The sequence below is a fragment of the Phalacrocorax aristotelis genome, chromosome 2, assembly GCF_949628215.1.
Source record: "Phalacrocorax aristotelis chromosome 2, bGulAri2.1, whole genome shotgun sequence".
Classification (NCBI taxonomy): domain Eukaryota; kingdom Metazoa; phylum Chordata; class Aves; order Suliformes; family Phalacrocoracidae; genus Phalacrocorax; species Phalacrocorax aristotelis.
The window spans coordinates 163,836,242-163,856,052 of NC_134277.1; the positions used below are offsets into that span (position 1 = coordinate 163,836,242).

The window sequence follows — 19,811 nt, forward strand, 5'->3', positions numbered from 1 at the left end:
ATGTGCTACTATGAATAAATTGAAGTTGGAATAATATACTCCCAGTGTGACTACAAACCTAATTTCCCTTTTTAGTAGGAAGGAGAAAGTGTCTTGCACTAGAAAGTCTTGAAGTAGCACCTCTGACATAGGAACATGGTGTTAATGTTTGTGAAGCACTTCAAATATGTCATTTGCTATTTATATATCGAGCATTATAATTCCCGATGAGAGATTTATATGGAGAATTTAAATGAAGAGTTGGACAAAAGCAAACTACAAAACTCTGATGGAAATTAATTTAAAATTTCCATAAAAGAAAACTCCATGACCTCACAACACCAAAAACAGGTTGTCCTCTGGTGACACTATGGCTGACATTGAAAGAGAAAAGCCCACATCCCCCTTTTTCTCATTATCATGCTGCTGTTTCTCTCCTGTACTGATCCGGCAAACACATTTGTGCAGCACATGATAAACTAGATTGGGGAACTGATCCAGCTGAACAAGAACACCGCCACAGAAGCCCAGCAACAAGTATGTATTGACACTATGGCCTGAAAACACATTATTTGGGTGCCTAGGATTTTGTCACCGTGCAAGCCGACAGACACCATCAACTAAGGAAAACACACACGTATATGCCTCAGCAGCTTTCACACTTAAGCCATACTCAGGTAGTCACCCAGAGTGCCTCCCCACATCTGCACGTCATTCCACAGGGAACCTCTGAGCTCACGCCGACAGCACTGACAAACACACAGCCTGTATAGCTGTGCTTTCCAGTCTCCTTGGCTGAACCAGCACACTTCTGATCCTACTGCACACTGGTATAGCTTCCTAAATAAACATAACAGTATTTTAAATGTTGCAGTAAGTTTAGTTTTCCAGCAGCTTAACATACAGAACTCACTATCCCCTATCCTCAGTTGCACTTGCGAAGTCTAGGAGTTTCCTTGGATCCAGGCCTGTAAACTCTAATGCAGGATGTGCTCTTCACTTGAGGGGGAGGTGCTGATCTCTCTCTGGTGACAGGAATGAAGCTGCCGCAGGGGAAGTTCAGACTAGACATTAGGAAGGTTCTTCACTGAGAGGGTGGACAGTCACTGGAACAGGCTCCCCAGGGAAGTGGTCATGGCACCAGGCCTGTTAGAGTTCAAGGAGCAGCTGGATGATGCTCTTAGTCATATGGTTCAGTTTTTGGTAGTACTGTGAGGAGCAGGGAGTTAGGCTCGATGATCCTTACGGGTCCCTGCCAACTTGAGATATTTTATGATTCTAAGTGACTCAAAGCCACCTGTAGACCTAGGTGTTTTCAGAATAATGTCAAAGAGCTGTTTATATTGTTCTTAAAAAGTTATTTTACAGGTGTGTCTCATCCAAGGATATAAAGAGTATTCTGCACAAGCACAACAGGCATTCTAAAGACCAAGGGTATTTCTGTCTGCTACAATTAGTCTGGATATCACAGTCTACCTTCTTTTTTATACTGCTCATATTGGCAGGTCCATAGTTTTGAGTTCTTGGGGCTTTTTTCAAGTTTGCAGAAGGAAGGCATGTATTAACTAAAAATACAACCATCCCTTGTCACCTGTTATAAGGCATGTAGGCATGCAGCGTAAAAAAGGAAAGGGGGGGAAAAAAGGTAAATGGTACCTATTTTCTAGGTCTCGTGCTAGATCATGATGGATTTTATACATTTCTACATGTATCTAATTGATGTTAGACTTACGTGCATGCCAGTCTGCTTCTGCACATCAAAAAATTCCACTGCCTCAAAGCATAGATATTGTTTTATACATATAGAAAGTAGATTTGGATATGTAACCACTGCTGTATACAGCAGATTTCTGTAACACCAGAAATAATTATCTAGCATGGTTTTGAGTTCTGCTAGTGTTCACAGGCTCTTCGCAGTGAACGTGAAAGAACTTCATGTGAACAACCTGGAATCCCTGTACCATATTATCACATGAATCATAAGGAAGAGAAACCTAGTAGACAAAAAAAAATTTCCTGTACAGTAAGTTTGCCTTCTCCTTTACAGATAGCAGTTGATACATTAGAACACCCCTACCACATGCCCAATCCCCTATAACTCTTCAAGCTATCTGCTTGGTTTAGGAGGAACCAAGAAGCAATGCGGTTTATCTGGCCCATTCCACAGGTGGAAGGCAGCACATTCAACTTCTGGCTACCTGGTAGTCAATCAGAATCAGTATTGTGTATAACAGTTCTGCCCCAGACTAGCCACAGCATCCACTACCTTCGTCCAGATATCGGATCAAAATAAGGCAGGTTTGAAAAGGGGGAAGACTTGGAAGACAGAGATGAAGCTGAATGGATAGAATTGTGGTTAGAAGTTAGTCTTCTCAGTGACCGAGGGTCAGACTGACACGCCTCTTGCCCTTTTTCAAGACAGGCAATATCTTTCAGAAGTGTTTGGAAACCAGGAATGCTGCAGTGGATGATGAGGGATGCTCATAAATAAGCCTTTAATAGGCTATTCTTTGGTGGTGCAGTAACACTGCAGGTCTGAGCAGTGCCAGAATAAGCAGGCATTTCCTTTCTTCCTCCAGTTTTCTCGATTTTGTCATTCTCTGCAAGACGATGCAGCTAACAAGACTGCAGAACTGATCTGGATTACAAACAATACTACAACAATCATTCATTTTACCTTGGACTGAGTTCACCAACCAGTCACAACACCTATGCCAGCACAACTAAGGTGGCAGCATGAGGAAACAAACAGCGAGAAGGAAGCTGGCACTGCTGCCAGAAGAAATACTTGTCTAACTAGGGCATCATTTGAGTTGTAGACCTTTGCACTAGAGGCTCTTTCCATTCCTCCACCACAAACTGGATCTCCAACCAAATACTCAGGTGTCCTGTATTAGTGGGTAAATACAGCAATGATTCATAGCATGGAAATACCTGCAAAAACTCAAGAGCCTAATGTAGACAAACCTGGAAGGAACAGAAATACTGCAAGAACAGGTAGCCAACCCAGGATAAAATACAGACACTACAGGATGGACTAAGGCAAGCAAATTGCAAGCAGTTTGGGAAGATAAAAACTGGATATACATAGAAGGGGAGAATCAAACAGGAAAAAAGCAAGCAACAAATACTAACAGAGCAATGCAGTTTAATAAACTGCTTTAGTAATGTCTCAGCTGAACGTGCTGCAGCCCTTATCTGCTTCTAAAAATCTCAAATTAGGGAACTGGCTGGAATACCCAGTCTTCCAACCCTGCAGCCGTGCCTTCGACCTGAGAAAAATATGATTCTGCAGGTAGGTAGGGAAGCTAATGAATTTGCACTGGTCTTTTTCCCTGATGTAAGGACAGGACACAGCCAAGGCGTGCCCCTTGCCTTCAAAAATTTTTGGGTCCATTAAATTAGATATATCCTCATCCTTAGCTAATTATGTTCTTGTTTTCTTCACCTTTGAGTTCGTATTCTGTCAACATTAAAGAAGCTGACATTTTGAGGAGATACTGCACAAAAAAAGGGAGAGAAAGACATCTGAATGATGAACAGGCTAAAACAGCCTTGGACATTGTATTTGTCAGACTTCTAACTGTGCTTCTCTCTAGCTCAAAAAATGAGGACAAAGCTGACAGCCAGAAGTTTTAATGCTATTAATGTTAATGTTATTTCCACAGAAATAATGCCATCTTTACTCCTCACACCTACTATTCAGGAATCAAGGATAAGCTTTAAAGGCTAGAAGTTTAAAAGAAGGTGTAATGGATGCAAGCTGGGCACCTTTAGGGTGGGAATGCAGACCACAGAGCAGAACTGCACTTCACTGAAAGCCATCTATAAGGGCTCACGCAAGGTTTCCAAATGTCTGTTTTCTAAAAAACCCAACCCTTCCCTACTCCCTCAATCTGCTAAATGCAGTGCATTCATTTCTCTATCAAATATGGCTGTTACAATTCTGCTTCAACCCCATCTTCTGAAAACAAAAAGGTGATTTACTTGTAAGTGCTGATCAGGATCCGGTGGTATGGTAGTGTTTACTTTCAGGATGCACTTGAGACCAAAGAAATTCCATCTCAGCAACACCTACCTACTTGCATGCCACACCTGAGGCTGTGAACAGGGCAGAGCATGCCCTGCATCCTCTCCAACCCCAAAGCCCTGGAAAACCCTCTCTGTGAGTATGCACGTAGACAACACATCCAAATGAAGACATACCAAGATAAACAGGGAAGATAAACGACCTTCCTTTCTCTGGCAAAGGCACGGCTATATACGCATTTCGCCGTAGGAGACCACTGTTAGCACATTCATAAAAACCTCCTCTTTTTTTTTGGAAGTGAAGCATGTCTTTAGTATTATGCTGAGGAAAAAAGGGGTAAAGGGAGCGTGCCAGTTCTTTGAAATCCAAGAAAGCATTTCCAAGAATTGAAATGCTGCTCTTGAATCCTTTGCAGAATACAGACTCATCCCTGAAAGGAAACATCTGTCTTTGAGGGACTAAATCCATCCAGAATAAACAGAGGTCCACAGACAGAAGTTCTCCTCAAAGTAAAGCCTACATCTAGTCACAGTGTTGTCATGGTTAAAGATATTTCAAGTCAAATAGCAAGGAAATCGTACCTTTAGTCTGGCCACTTAAGAGACTCTTGCAGAAAGCAAAGTTCTGCTCATCTGAGTTAACAAAATGAGTTTTTTAATGAAAAGGGTTAACTCTCACAATTAAGGATTTGTGTATAATGTATACAGCTAAAGCACTGTTTCCACTCTTTGGAAATCACAAAAGATTAAAAAAAAAGAGGAAAAAGGGCCTTTCCTCACTTCTTTGAGTATCAAACATCCTTTCCATTGACAAAGGCCAACTCGACTTTGTTAGAAACACAAGATGTTAGAAATCACAAATCAGGAAAGAAAATTGCACTCTTACTTTCCCTTAGTATTAACGCATCCCACAAAGTCCTCCACTTCACCAGCAGAAATACCCTTAATTGGCTCTTCTGGAGACGACTTGGTCCAACTTCCTTTGAATACTGGAAAGGTTCCTCGGCTATCATCCCAGAAGCTGTGCTAACCAGGGAGTAGTCGTGAAAAACCTTTTTTTCTTTTCCTTTTAATTGCACAGCTGTCTCAAAGACATCTACCTCTGAATATTCTTAAAGAGCTCCCTGGAAACAAGCCAAAGGCCAAACCCAGCACCAGTCTCCTCCTCAGTTTGTAATTCAGAAGAAATGGAAGCTCTGTTGCAGACTGTCTCCTCCACAAAGGGGAGGGGGGTGGTAAAACTAAGGCATAAAAACCTTAAAGGCTATTTTAATCTGGTCGAACAGCAGTCATTCCAATGGAATGCAGGCTTGTACTCCAACAAGGGTTTACTGTTTCTAAAATAAATGTCAGGACATGGTAATACTTCAGTGCCAGATCTTTACTATGGAGTACCTGCACATTCAACAGTCATTGTCCCAGTTTAACAAAATAAAAAAAGGAATCACATTTGTTAAAAGAACCAAGTTTAACAGCAACCCATCACATTCTTCTTCATTAGGAAAGGAGAATACGGAAGTCCCATTACTTTAAAAAAAAAAACAACATTCAATTAAACATGCATATTAGAAAACTAAAAATTGAGGCAAGCTTTAAGTAACTGCTACTTGCCTGTTCTTTTGATCCCACTTTTTATAAGAAGAGAGATATTTTTGCTTAAAACAAGGACATGTAACTCTCAAAATTGAACTCAACACTGAATTTCTTACAGGGACTGTAAAGTTTTAGATCCTTAAAGACCATAACCACAGGTATTTCTGAGCTGGAGAAACCAGAGATGTAATCTCTTGCTTTTGTTTTTCAAGTTTCTACATACTTCTTTGGAAAGATAACCTTGATTTCAAGTACCATATAAAGAACCCTAGACATTTGTCCACAGGAGAGGCTTGCAAAGGTTAAACTATGTCTCGGAATGTTTTTTTCTTCTCTTGTACCAAATAATACACTTCATGAAATGAATCAATCACATTAGATATATATCAAACCACTATACTTGAGCTGGGGGCAAAGATGTTTCAAGTGGCCCTCAAAAAACCCTATTCCATGTAAAATAAGCATATGCTATTGACAATAATGATGTACCTCTAATCTGTCCGGTCACCAAGTTATCCCTAAACACAGATATGTGCTTATTACATTGCTAAGACAGATTTTCTGATCATCATCACTGAAAATTCAAGGATTTCACAGGTCGATGATCACTGTCACAAGACCTCCTCCACTTAGGAATGCTCTTAGGTCTAGTCAAACGCAGCCATGCTAGAAAATAAACGGTAGGAAAGGAAGAGAAAATATTCAAAACTCTTTAGCCTTTTTTTTACTTAAGTTTTCCCTTGCACAAAGGAAACTTAATAGTAGGCAGAGGAGACAACAGGTCTTCTTAACTCTGACAACTCTCTCCCTTCAGCAGATTGCAATCGTGTCTTTATCGTGGAATTTGAAGAACTGTGCAGAGAATACAAATGTGGGAAGGAATGAGCAGATGGGAACCTGCTTCTACAGTAAGAAGCTCACAGAAGAAAACAACCCCGCACACCACCTACCACCATGCAAGATTTTGCTCTTGGAGGATAATTTAAAAAAGCAAACCACAAAGTTTTAAAAGCATTTGACGTGTTAAATTGAGCTTGATTTCAGTTTAAATACCACAACACCTCAAAAACTGAAAGAATACATGTAGCAAATGGTAGGTAAAGGTCTCAAGTATTAAAGGGAATGCATGCTTCAGAATAAACACTGGGTTTTCATGCATACATAAGTTTTCCACGTACCTCTAAGAATACAGATATTTATTCTTCAAAAATACCATCATCCTGGTTTTTTGCATAGACTAACTGAAGGACAACACTGTACAAATACAAGCAGCAGGTGACTATGGGGCTGGAGGGGAACAGAGGGGCTTACTGGGGGGAGAAAAAAGACACTTCAGCTCAATTTTCCCCACACTGTGGGTGAATGAGTTTCCAAACAAGACATTAGATGTAAACATTTTAAACATGTAAATGCACACATTTTGTATTTAATACATTAATACATTTTTTAAAAAAATATGTTAAGTGTCATTTCATGTCACCTTCATCCCAGCTCTCATCCCTTCCATCCTGCCATGAGGTGTCACACAAGCTTTTGGGGAGTGTAAAGTGGTAAAAGTCAACTGGCATACATCAGTAGTGGTATCTAGACTGACAACCACTGCTTTAAATTTCAAGCTTCTATTCTGCAAAAATAAGACGAGTTCTTATTTCTTTAATACTCAATCATAGATCAGATTTTTTCTGAAGTTACAAGTAAAGATTCATTTAAAATAAACCACTAAACTTCTGTGTTTGTTTTCTTCCAGACTTTCACCTCCCATTTTTTGAGCATGAAGTTAACACTTAACTTAAAGATGGCATGAGAATGCTAAAAACAGACTTACTCGGACATCAGTAGCATCTCCATGCCGGATAATGCTGGCCCACGTTGTTGGTTCACTGCTATTTTCAAAGTAGTGAAAAACCTTTAAGACTCGTTCCATGGTCCCTGGGGAACGCTCCATCCCAGTACTGAGGTGTGTCTTTGCACTTGAACTTGGTGTATGATTCAGGTTTGGATCAAGGTAAGCTGCTGCCATGGTTTTGCTAGATGCTAGGTATCTGTCATATTCTAGGAAAGAGAAACAAAAATAAATTAATTTTAGTTATACCTGAATCTTACACCGATTAATACAAAGTGTTTACCGTAAATCCATAAAGACTCATTTTTTAAAAGACATTTAGTCGCCTTTTTTGGAGTCCTCTCCTAAAATAGTTATACCATCTACAAACATAAAAAACCTACCCAGATGACTACCAGAGAAGATGCAAGCCCCTCAGAGCAAGCGATCCAAATTTGAACAACACAATAGTTAACAAAAGCAGTATCTTTAGCAAGGCTACCTTCTTTTGGTTTCTCAGTGACTTGACACAGGCCTCCAAAGCCGTCAACACCAAATAACACCTTCCAGTTTTAACAGGAGTTCCCATTTCTAAAGTCTCCCAAGTCTGGTCCTGCAACAAGCCTCTAAAGATCAGCACAGGGAAACCCTGACAGCCAAGCTGCTGAACTGGAGGCTTTCCACTAAGAAGCCACACACTAACACTAGGCTCTCCTGTTTAATGCTAAGTCATTGCCATATCACTTGTTTTGTGCTATTTTGGGAACCAGCGCGACTCAAAGCCATCCAGAGCTAAATTCATCATTCATTAAGAACATCACTGTCGCTCCTCTCATCAACTACTAAAAATAAGTGGCTAAGTTTTCTCATCGACTAGCCCGGTTTCCAAGTGATTTCCAAGTCTGGTGGCAAAAGGCGCGGACCATGGTATAAGCCTTCATCTCAAAGGAAAAAAAAATACCTCTTGGCTACTGCTGCAAATTAGTCAGCCACAAGCAGATGGTGTCTGAGAAATCAATGCAGTACAAGAGAAAGAGCAAACAATACCTCCTCCCTTCGCCTGACAGTCTCAAGCATCATTCCAGTCTGCTGGCTGGAAAGAGTGAAGAACTGCAGGGCTTTGCTCCAGGGCTTGGACAAGTGCACTGAGATTTCTGTACCTCCTCCTCACAGCAAGCAGCCAGTGAAGAGGCAGTTTTCAAAAACTGGAGATTATAAAAATAAAATAAACTTGATCTTTTTGGCATAATACTCTGAACGCCTTTCTGGTAGTAAAGCTGGCCTGCGAATGGGGTCTGGAAGAGAGTGAAACTGCTTCAGTACTGCTACTGAATGCCTGGAGCCTTAGTTTACTCCACTGCAAGGCAGAAGAGACCCCATGCTCCCAGCTGAGCTCCCCTAAGGCCTGGCTGTCCCTCAGCAGAGCTTCAGCCACCAACCTGCCGCCTGCCACAGTGCTCTGCTGACCTCCCTGACAATCAGTTCAGGAAACTCTCTGGGGGTAGAATTGATTTGGTGTTCAGGGTTAGCTTAGTTTTATACCACAGTTGCCTGAAGTAGGTGACCACAGATGTTAGACAAGCACAGAGGAAGAGAAACAGAAGCAGCTGTAGTCAGGGGCAGGAGGGGAGCCATTATACCAGTTCACCAGTAGTGTCAAACCACACCGTGAGCTCAGCTAACAGGAATCCAGCTGCGGCAATATCAAGGCTTAAAATCTTCAGACCGTAGATAACGACATTTGCTAGGGGGTAAAAAACAGGACTTGAAGTCTAACATAATGATCTTAAGCATCTACCTAACTCAGACCCACAAGATAACAGCCCATCTGTGCAGTATGTCTTTATCTCTTGAATAAATGGTTGAATTGCATTCATCTAACAGAACTTTTAAGAACTTAAAATTGACAGTACTGGGTCAGACAAAAGGCCTCTAATGTCCTGCCCTCAGGGAAGATGGTAAGAGCAGGCCCAGGAGACACTTCTCCCAAACATCCCCTCAGTGCCTGACCCTCGAGAGACCTTCCCCCAAACACCAGCTTGGTTTCATGTCCCTTTTGCCTCTGTCTGAAAACTCAAGAAACCATTATAGCTTTTGTACCTTCCTTTATTGTTCTCTTTCCTGGCAATCAGTACAAATGTACCAAGCCAACCTTAGTCCCACATTAAAACCTTTCCTCCTATCCAGCCTACACTAACAGATACAGGTCCCAAAAACACCAGGAACCCCCCTGGACTTAGCCTCACCAAAGGAACTTGCAAGCTGTTTTCATATAAACCTTGACTTGAAAGCAGAAGCAGGTATAAAAATCTACCCTGTGGCAGACTAACACCAAGCCAACATGACCGTACGCGCTCCTAACTGCAGGGCTCCTCTCCTGTAAGGTCAAAATAGCCACCGTGAAACTCCACATGTCCGCAGGGTAAGGAGTTTCATTAGGACAACTGGCACAGACGAAGCCCTTTCACTTAGTGCAACTGCTAGGAAGGAAATGGCAGTTTTCAGGCTCAGACTTGGGTCACTTTTAACCCTTCTGCATTATGTTCTGTCTCTTTTGGAAGGACTTACTCTACCTCAAAGGCACTAGTAAAAATGCTAAGCTTTATTTCAAGCTTATGCACACAAATGGCAAGAAAATTTGCTACAAACCAAAGCGAGATGAGTGATTTTTAGTAAAGGAGAACTAAAAGAAAGCCTGCTTTAGTATTAATTTGCATATAACTTGAACATACACGTTCATCAGGCTTTATTTGGCAGAAAGAACAGGGAGAAAGGCTACAGGAAAACATAGAAACAAGCATTTAGAAGATGTCTGACCACAGACTTAATGTGGACAACCTACATCCCTTGGGAGCAGCAAACAGAAGAGCAACTGAAAACATCAGTTCCTATACACGGAAGTGCTCTTAGGCAGCATAATTTTGGGCAAAACATTACAATTTTTTCATATTCATCACACCGAAGGGATAATGTGGAATCAAACATCAGACTGTACAAGATACAGGCTATTGTCAGTTTTCACAAGGTTTTGTGGGTCAGAGGTTTTTAAAGGGGGGGAAAAAACTACGCAGAATTAGAAAAGCCTTTTTCCTTCAATATTTGATCATCTCTGAGCTCATTACAACTTCTTTACAAAATCCCAATGCCTATTTTATGAGGTACCAAAACAGCAATAAAATTGATAGCTCAGGGTACAGAAACATATGTTCTATCTCTGGTTATGGACCTATTAACATTCCCACTAAAACTACCCCTGCAGTCTGAGTTCATAATGTGACTGTAAAACTCTGCCCCAGGACAAAACTCTGTAAAGTGTAGCTGCTCTTGATGCAAGAGTAGTTAAACAACTATTTTACAAGATCTAGGATGCTTACTTGGGTTCTTCTAAACTGAAACCTGTTTGGTTTGTAATCCTGCCATTACAGATCTCAGTTTAGAAGAGCAGCTTTAGTCCTCTTGGTATTAAACAGACTAGTAGTATGGTATTATGAAGCCAAAACAAGCTACAGTCAACTAAAAGAGGATAGGTTTAGACTAGATCTAAAGAATAAATGTTTTTATGATGAGGGTCATAAGACACTGGCACAGGTTGCCCAGAGAAGTTTTAGATGGCCCATCACTGGAAGTGTTCAAGGTTAGGCTGGACGGGCCTTTAAGCAACCTCATCTAGTGAAAGATGTCCCTGAAGACTAATGGTCTAAAAATCCAGTCTGCTCAAACTTGCTTGTACATGAAGCCATGTGCCAGCCATCCCTTTAAGCTTTTGAGAGCAAAGATTATTGTTCCCCAAATACTCGGGTTTTACAAAAAACACGTTTCTCAGTACTGTAAAGACTTACTCTAAGCTTAGGGAGCGGAGTGGAGTAGCCAAACCTGGCCTGCTGATATTAAGGAGCTCTGCTAAGATATTACAGTTGTTCAAACTATGATGCTTGTTATCGTTTAGACGATTTGCTCTACTGTGCTGGAATACCTGAGGTTTAAGAAAGTATATGGGACACTTTAAAAAGCTTTGTCACCTAATCTCATTAAAAAAAATTTTAAAAACCACACCAAAACCCAAAGCAAGACCCAACAACACTGCACTTCATAGCTTCTCAAGAACAAAAAAAGCACTGTTGACCTTTTTTGTGTCCCTTTCTGCCTTCATACAACTTGGGTTTGAATATCTGCCGTTTTCATTACTTCAGTACCAGTTATGTTAGGGATGTATAACAAATACTGGTTTATTTTCTAAAAAACCCCACAAAATGATGAGATAACAAATTGAATCCTTCTAGAATTCTCTTTGCAAGTCATTTGCTGCTCATTGTCACTCCTGCTGAGACATCTTATGAGCACCATGCGTTCCCCATATTTGATCCTGATGTAGTTAGCAAAGTCAGTATTATGGCTTTTAGTGGTGCAAAGTCACATTTCACTACCAACTCAAAGTACTTCGAAACTAAATAATTTCCACTAGAGTCAAGAAAATCATGAAAAATTAAATCAGTTAACTAAAAACTGATTAATAAACTGATGGAAAAGTTTAAGTAGTCTCATCAGGGAAATCTTTTCAATGCAAATAATGTCTTCAACATTAACAGTTTGATAATGTATTTTAAAAAAACCACCCTATTCCTCATACTGGCATTGGCAGATGGCTCACAACACTTGTGTTAACAAGTCCGTGTGACAAGGAACCAAGCTGTAATTGTTCACACCGTGACTTCATTTTGTCCTTTGTAGGTATGATGAAGGTTTAAAATGTTGCCCAACCTCCGTATTCTGATCCCCATCTCAGGATTGAAGGCATTGACATCTATGAAATAAGCCCCTTCTAGGTTACAATTCCACAAAATAACCTGGTCCACCTCAATTCAAACCTATAAAAAGCTATATAAATCTAGTTTAAAATACAAGAATATAAAAAATACAATAAAAATTCAGAGTTTGTTTCTTTCTCTGATCCTGGTGTACAAATTCTACAAGACTTAAAATACTTTAAAATACTGAAGTTATTAAAAGAAATAAAGCTTTACGTTACTTGCATCCTTAATAAACAATGCAGCTTTACCAGAGTGACTGGTTGGAAAGCAGCTTTGCAGAGGAGGACCTGGAGGTCTTGGTGGACAACAAGCTGACCACGAGTTGGCAGCATGCCGTCACAGCAAAGGCAGCCACCAGTCTCCTGGGCTGTGTTAGAGCATTGCCAGCAGGTCAAGGGAAGTGATCCTTCCCTTTAACTGAGCCCTGGTGAGGGGCATCGGGAGCGCTGGGCCCAGTGCTGGGCTCCCCAATGCAAGAGACACACGAACATGATGGAGAAAGTCCAGCAGAGGGCCACAAAGAAAATTCAGGCACTTGAGCATCTGTCACACGAGGAGAGGCTGAGAGCTGGGATGGTTTGGCCTAGAACAGGGAAGGCTCAGGGGAATCATAGACTCATTGAATCATTAAAGTTGGAAAAAGACCTCTAAGATCAAGTCCAACTGTCAACCCAACACTACTGTGTCTCCTAAACAATCCCCTGAAGTGCTGCGTCTAAATGTCTTTTAATACCTCCAGAGTTGGTGACTCCACCACGTCTCTAAGCAGTCTGGTCCAATGCCTGACCATTCTTTCAGTAAAGAAATTTTTTCCTAATATCCAATCAATGTGAAGAAATCTTAACCTATGTGTATAAGTATCTGTTGGGGAACAGTAAAGATGGAGCCAGACTCTTCCCAGTGATGCACTGTGAGGACACGAGGCAATGGGCACAAAGTGACAAATGCCCATTTAAACATAACAGAAGGCTTTTGCACTGCTTGGGCGGATGAACACTGCAGTAGAGTTGTGGAGTCTCCATCCATGGAGATAACCAAAACATGACTGCAGACAACCCTGAACAATTTGCTCTAGCTGACTCTGCTCTCTGCAAGGGGGCTGGACAAAACTACCTCCACAGCTCCCTTCCAACCTCAGCGATTTTGTGATTAAGAATTTCCTCCACACTCTAAACTCCTTAGAATTATCCATAATGCATCTCACATCAGACACTAAACATCTCATGAATTTCAAGCTCAATCCATTTTCACAGTTTATATTAAATCCTGCTGTAGCTCACCTTGCAAATATTAACTTGTCTATCTCAACCTCACAGAAAGCAAGGATGTTAAGTACAATTTTAACTCTGTTCCCCATGACAAAGCTTGTATTTTCAGGAGTCCGTGTTAAGCGTCAGCACGTTCCTGACTTTTTGTATGCCATCTCCTGACACCTCCGGAACACACACTTCAAATTAGGGACCAACATAGGAAGAGAGGAGAAAGAGTATTTTTATCTATTATCATCACTTTTGCCTTCAGAAAGTGTCAATAACTTTAGCTATTTCCATAAGCCACATTGGAAAGTCCCTGTTTATTTTCTCCTGAGTTTATTTTTCTTGTTCTCTTTCTTTCAGCTAATGCTGATGTTCAAAAGCAAAAGAAAAAAAGCAGTACTCTCTTGTTCCACCTCAGACACCCTCAGCTACATTCACTCTACTTGGTAATACTTGCTATGACCACCTCTAAGAATGCATTTATTTCTCTTGCTGCCTCCTCTCTGATCCCTTCCTGGTCACTGCTCTCTCCCCTCTCCTCAAGATATATATGTATTCTTAAGTACATTACTTGTAGTCGAAAGCATTTATCAAGGGCTCCAGGTCAAAGTATAAAGCAGCCCGGCCAGCCACATTACAACAATTTAAATAGTGAGTTCTTAGATTCTATTTTAGTCTAAATTGACACACCAAATATTTCGCTGTATCAATATGAAATGGAAGAACAACCTGGTACTGACAGTTTCTCAGAACATTTTTTCCACCCAGCAAATATTGCCTAAACAGTTACTAACCCTGTGTCTCAATACAGTTCAAAGGAGATAAGCACAGTTTTGCTTTCTTTGCAGAGTTAAGTATTTTAGAAACACACTAGAAAATGAACATGAAAAGATAACACAGACCAAAGTCAAAACAAATTTGCAAGGCAAGCTTCCAACACGGCAAAATGTATTTCAATTATATCAGTGTTTTAGGAGATTAAACATTCAGGGGAGCATGAAGGAGGAATTTGGAGAAAGCATGAACTACAAGGCCCATGCAAACCAAAGCAATACAGTGCTCTGAGCAACCTGATCTAGCTGAAGACGTCCCTGCTCACTGCAGGAGAGTTGGACTAGATGACCTTTCAAGGTCCCTTCCAACCCAAACTGTTTTATGATTCTATCAGAACCTTCAGCCTGTGAACAGGAAGCAAGCATATCTCAGTAAAAAAATCAATCAATAAATACACACTTCACCTGAAGTAATTGAAACAAGGGCATTTTCCATGTATGGCTGCCACTGATGCAGGATGTTTTAAGGACTTTTTTTTAAAAGTGCTTTACAAGTGCTACAGAAGCAGTAACCTTTTAATCTGGTAGCACTGCACCTTGGGATGAAGAAATAGGGAAAAGTTTCAAAGAGTACTGACAACCAGCTGAACTGTCAAGAAGAAATTCAAACTTTCCAAGATGTCGTGCACTGTCCATCCTGTGACATTCAAAATGGTACCATTATTCTCACTAAGAATCCCACAGGATTAAGTCCTGACATACCTTAAACACTCAGTTTAACCCAATTTTATTGTAGCATTGCATAATCTGCACTGCCAGCGATTCCCTTTGGAGGTGGCACCAATTTCTATTCTTAATATACAAAAATTAGTAATGAGGAAACATCAGTTGTGCTAGGAATACAAGAACATCAATGTCTGTATATGCTTTAATTAGAAGATGGTATGCAGCTAGATGCTTGCTTCACTTCTCCTTAGCACTCTGAACCTTCACCGTGGTCCCTCAGTACCACTGAAACAAGTAAACACTAATCTCCCCTTATGCCTTCTGTTGCTGATCTTTTTAATTTCTCAAGCAAGTTGTCGAGAACAAGAGTGATGCAGTTTTCTTAAAAAGAGGCGCCACAGAAGTGAGTCAAAATTCTGCATTTCTAAAAATCAGGTTAAAATTCTATTTTGAAGTTGCACCACTGGCGGGCAGCAGCCCTAGCTATGAACATCAAAACAGGAGGGTGAAGTAAGCCGTCCAAATTTAAGTCATCTTTTTTTAATACCACTTACTGAAACACTGCTCTATGGAGGCCCTCCATAGCACAAGGTCTTCTAAACAGGACTACAGGAAGTAAATAGAAACACTGAGTGTATACTGTCTTTCTAGAATACTAAAAAGCAAAAAATAAATTAGAATTAGTGATAAAGCAAGTGTGCTTCTCAGAAATTAAGAGCTAGAAACACCTGAACGAGAGGCAGTTATGGAAAGTAAGGTATTCTGATTATGTACCATCACAGCTTAACACATTTGGCTTTGGCTACCATTTGACTTCAAGCCTCCCTTTCCTAGTTTTACATTACTGAACGATTATATCATCCCAGCCCTGTATTTCAAAACATTGAACTTTATAAGCTTTTAATTTTTCATCCCCTTTAACACAGTTTTAACTGTCATTGTGTTATCCCACTTTTTCATGAAAACCAGAACCATGCATTAGATCAAAGGCACTTAAGTGCTCAAGAGGAACAGAGCATGACAACAGTCACGTTGTTATGTTGCATGACAATGGCCTATTACAAAAATCAATGACCTGTAAAAAGTTTTACTTAAGCCTATTCTGGCTCAGGTGTTTTCCAAGACAAGTAGAAGTGATTGAATGGAAGTTCAACCTAGGCTGACCATAATAATTCTCCTAATTACAAGCTTTTTGAGATGATGCTTCTGTGTATCTCCACACACACACACAAAAAAAAAAGCCACCAGTGTTTTTCACAGTTGGGGGTTGTTGGAACTGGGCATGTACCACGTGCCTCCTAGCATCCTCACATAAGTTCCTGAAGAGCAGAGTAAGTTGTGATATTCCCTTGGATCCCCCTAGGAATCAAAGCTCTTTGCTCTTCGAGAGCTCAAGGCTCTATGCTGTGTTTGAGGACCTAAACACCAGCCACATCATTCTTTAGCTAGGCATCCATTTCTCCTGAAGTCTCCATCTACTGCACCCAAAGACAGAAAAGTAAGCACAATTAGCTTAATTAGTCAAAGAACAGAAGCAATACCTTCTTCAAATTTGGCATTTAACGGTCAAAGAAATGAGAAATCAGTTGGTGGCCTCCAGGATTCATGTACTGACATGATCATGACACAGGCACAAGTGCAAGCCTCTACTATGACGACCACCAAGTCTCAGTACTCTGCTGACATCAAACTAGGAGCAGATAGATGCTCAAGATTTTTATTTAAAAAAAAAAAAACCAACTTGATATAGCCTTAAAAAGGCAATTTAAAACACTTAATCCACTCAAAACAGTATACACTAGGGCCCTCTCCAGACTTCTGGAGTTGCTACCAATGATTCCATATTGCTTTGTGGCAGAATAAGAGTTATGGATTCTCTGCCAGTGCTTTCCTTCTAGGTGGATCCTCTTGACCTGCTATAATAGGGCTGAATCTAAACCCAGGACCTCTCTCTGCCCTTTCACTCACTATCCCACTGTAGCTGGAATCCTCTCTTGGGCATAGTCCCTGTCACCACAAAACTAGGGACTTCCGTCCTGTGCATTGCATGTCTACGTCTACTGGGAGGGTCATTCACTGTCTTTGTTCTTTTTAATACCGATGAAGTTTATGCTACTGACTCTCGTGGATTGTTCCAGTGAACACTCCATTAAGTCTCTGAATAGAACCGTCAACACTGAAAAGCTCTGAAAACCCGTGCCTCCAAGAAAACACCCTTGGCCCTCAAAGGCTTTTCATCTCTACTCACACAGGGCTACTGAACCTTTGAGTTTAATTAGTTAGAAAAAAGAAGCATCTTTAATACAGTAGAGGTTCTGAGGTTCAACATTTGCATTGCAATGATAAATACGGAATTCACAATTTTAAAGGAAAGCTGTCACTCAGGTAACTTGACAAGAAGAGGAAGTAAGTTCGGAACCCGTGTTTCCTGAAGGTTCAGTAAATGGGGACAGAAGACTGATAACTGTTTACAAAATAACTGATTTTAGAAAAACTATTTTGGTGGTTTTTTTCTTCTATAACGATCTCCAATACGTATGTCAGATCAGCCGAAGATTTAGCTTTGCATAAGACACAAGCCATCAAAAAGGTTGAGACTTCAGAGTTGAACCTTAAGAGCTGCAATTAGACATTCTATTTCCAACTGAGCTGCTATTTCCCTGAGTTTTGAAACAAGGGAGGGAAAAGCCATTCTTAAACTGGGTATTAACCAGCTGAAACATGTTTACTTTAGGGCTTCCTTCAACAAAGTTCTCTGAAAGAGAAACTTAATACTTTGAAGGATAAGATACTGGTCTGTGGTAGAAAAATTAATTGGAATCCAGAAAAGCTGGGTTCAATCGCCTACAGCAAGACAGGTTTTGTTACAATTAAGCTTCATCATTTTCGTCACTTCAGATTTTGGAAGAAATCACGCAGGAACGTCTCAAGAATACTCGATCACAGTATATGAGGCTCTGTGTGTGTTCCTCTCCCCTCTGCCCTCCCATGATAGGGGTCATCTGGGTCAAAGCTATACCATGCTTTTCAATGAATGGGCAACAACTACAACACAGTTTTTGCCACAAGCAGCTTCAGCCTCTTCCATTAAAAGTAATCGCATTGTTTTATCTAGCCTATCTCATTCCACCTGAGCAAATCCAGGTATTTATTAGTTCCTAACAGTTATCTAACTTCAAACAACTTGGAATGGAGTCAGAAGTATCAACTAATCAAATCGCTGCACATTTTGAAAAAAAATCATTAGTAAAATTCAGTCATCACACATTCTTTGACAGCTGTCAACTAGCTAATGAGCACAGATGTAATGACAGATCTATCTGCACTCACTTAGATCCAAAATCACCAGCACATGCTGCCCCTCATCATGGCAAGGTATCAAAGGACACGTGCGATAACTGGTGGAAGACCTTCACGGTCAAGAAACTATGAAAAACCTGAAGAAATTAAGTAAGGAGAATTCACTACCTCCACAAGAATTTATTACATCTTTTTATAATATATTCAATCACAGGTAAGTATTAAGATGACTCATAAAGATGAAACTGTTACTTTATAGTGCATTTTTATTCTATTCAATTATTTATCTGGGAACAATAAATCAATTCACCACCACATCACAGTGATGAAATATGCAATTTGTGTACAACAATCTGACCATGTGCAGAAACAGCAGGTGGTAATAAATTAAGTTGGAGTTGCACAATCAAGACACCTCCATAAACAATACAATCAGAGCTATCAGTCCGACCTTCCTTCAGTCCCTATTACAACATACAGAAATATTAATCTGAGGGGCTACTTAAACATGTGCAGTTTTTTAAATGCTGAGTTGTACTTGGCCTGAAAGCACAACCTCTTACAAGAGGATCTGGTAATTAAAACAACTTTGCACATGAGCTTCAGGAAGCAAAGAGTTTTTATATGTTTGCAATCTGTGCTCTTAATATGTTTAGGTTTATTTTAAAATAAGTACTTCATAGTAGCTAGAGAGAAAATAGGAAAACAATGTCTTTCAACAAGGACTGTGTGTGCTTTAATATGTATGGAAACACACACATTTCCACACAAAACCAGAATATTGTTGTGACAATACACCCTCCACACTACAAACAACTCCTTTTTCTCCACACAGCAGTATTTCACAGGGCAGAGGTACCTACTGTCACTCAAACCCCCATGCAAACTGGCACAGGAGCTTGCTTTAGGGAAAACAACACAAAGGGATAAAGATTATTAATTATTTCAACCGACGGATACAGGATTTTAATGCATTATTATTTTTAGCCTGAAATTGGGTCTTCAGGATCTTTGTAACTTGGAAGAGGTTCTGTCATTGCTTACTAAAGGCAAGGGGCGGGTGTCCAGTATCTTCAGCATCAATCAGTCAATCCCTTGCCAGCAGAGAACTATGGATTAAGTTTATTCAATTTTAACCCCAAGGTGCAGTAGAGTAGAAAAGTCAATGAGACTTCCACCACATTGTGAGTACTGTCCAGAAAGTCCAGAGAAGTACAACTAAAATTAAGGAGCAGAGCAGCAGCCATATGAGAGGAACTTAAAAAAGCTGGGACTCCAGCCAAGAACTTGATCAATATTTACAAAATCCACAATGATAGATAAACCGAACCATAAAAATGAATCCCCTGTTAGTTTAAGGTAAAAGATCTTTTCTTAACAGGAATAGCGAACAGGAGACTATGGAGGCAGATGGCAGCAGCAAATTTAGAAAGGTATGGGCAACAGGCACATGAATGGGTATTTATCAAACGTATATAATGACATACATGTTCCTTTTCCAGGTTAAGTACAGGCAGCCTGTTCA

At 40.3% G+C, this 19,811-nt stretch overlaps 1 protein-coding gene across 8 annotated transcripts in view; it reads right to left on the reverse strand.

The window, feature by feature from the left end:
- PTK2 (protein tyrosine kinase 2) overlaps positions 1-19,811 on the reverse strand; it is a 233,548-nt gene that overhangs the window by 135,740 nt on the left and 77,997 nt on the right. For all 8 annotated transcript variants that reach the window (XR_012659326.1, XM_075085912.1, XM_075085909.1 and 5 more), the window contains one exon: positions 7,427-7,653. Coding sequence is in view for 7 of the 8 variants with exons in the window: in XM_075085908.1 (XP_074942009.1) it covers positions 7,427-7,653 (227 nt within the window). In the remaining variant the exon portion in view is untranslated. The remainder of the gene's footprint in view (positions 1-7,426; positions 7,654-19,811) is intronic.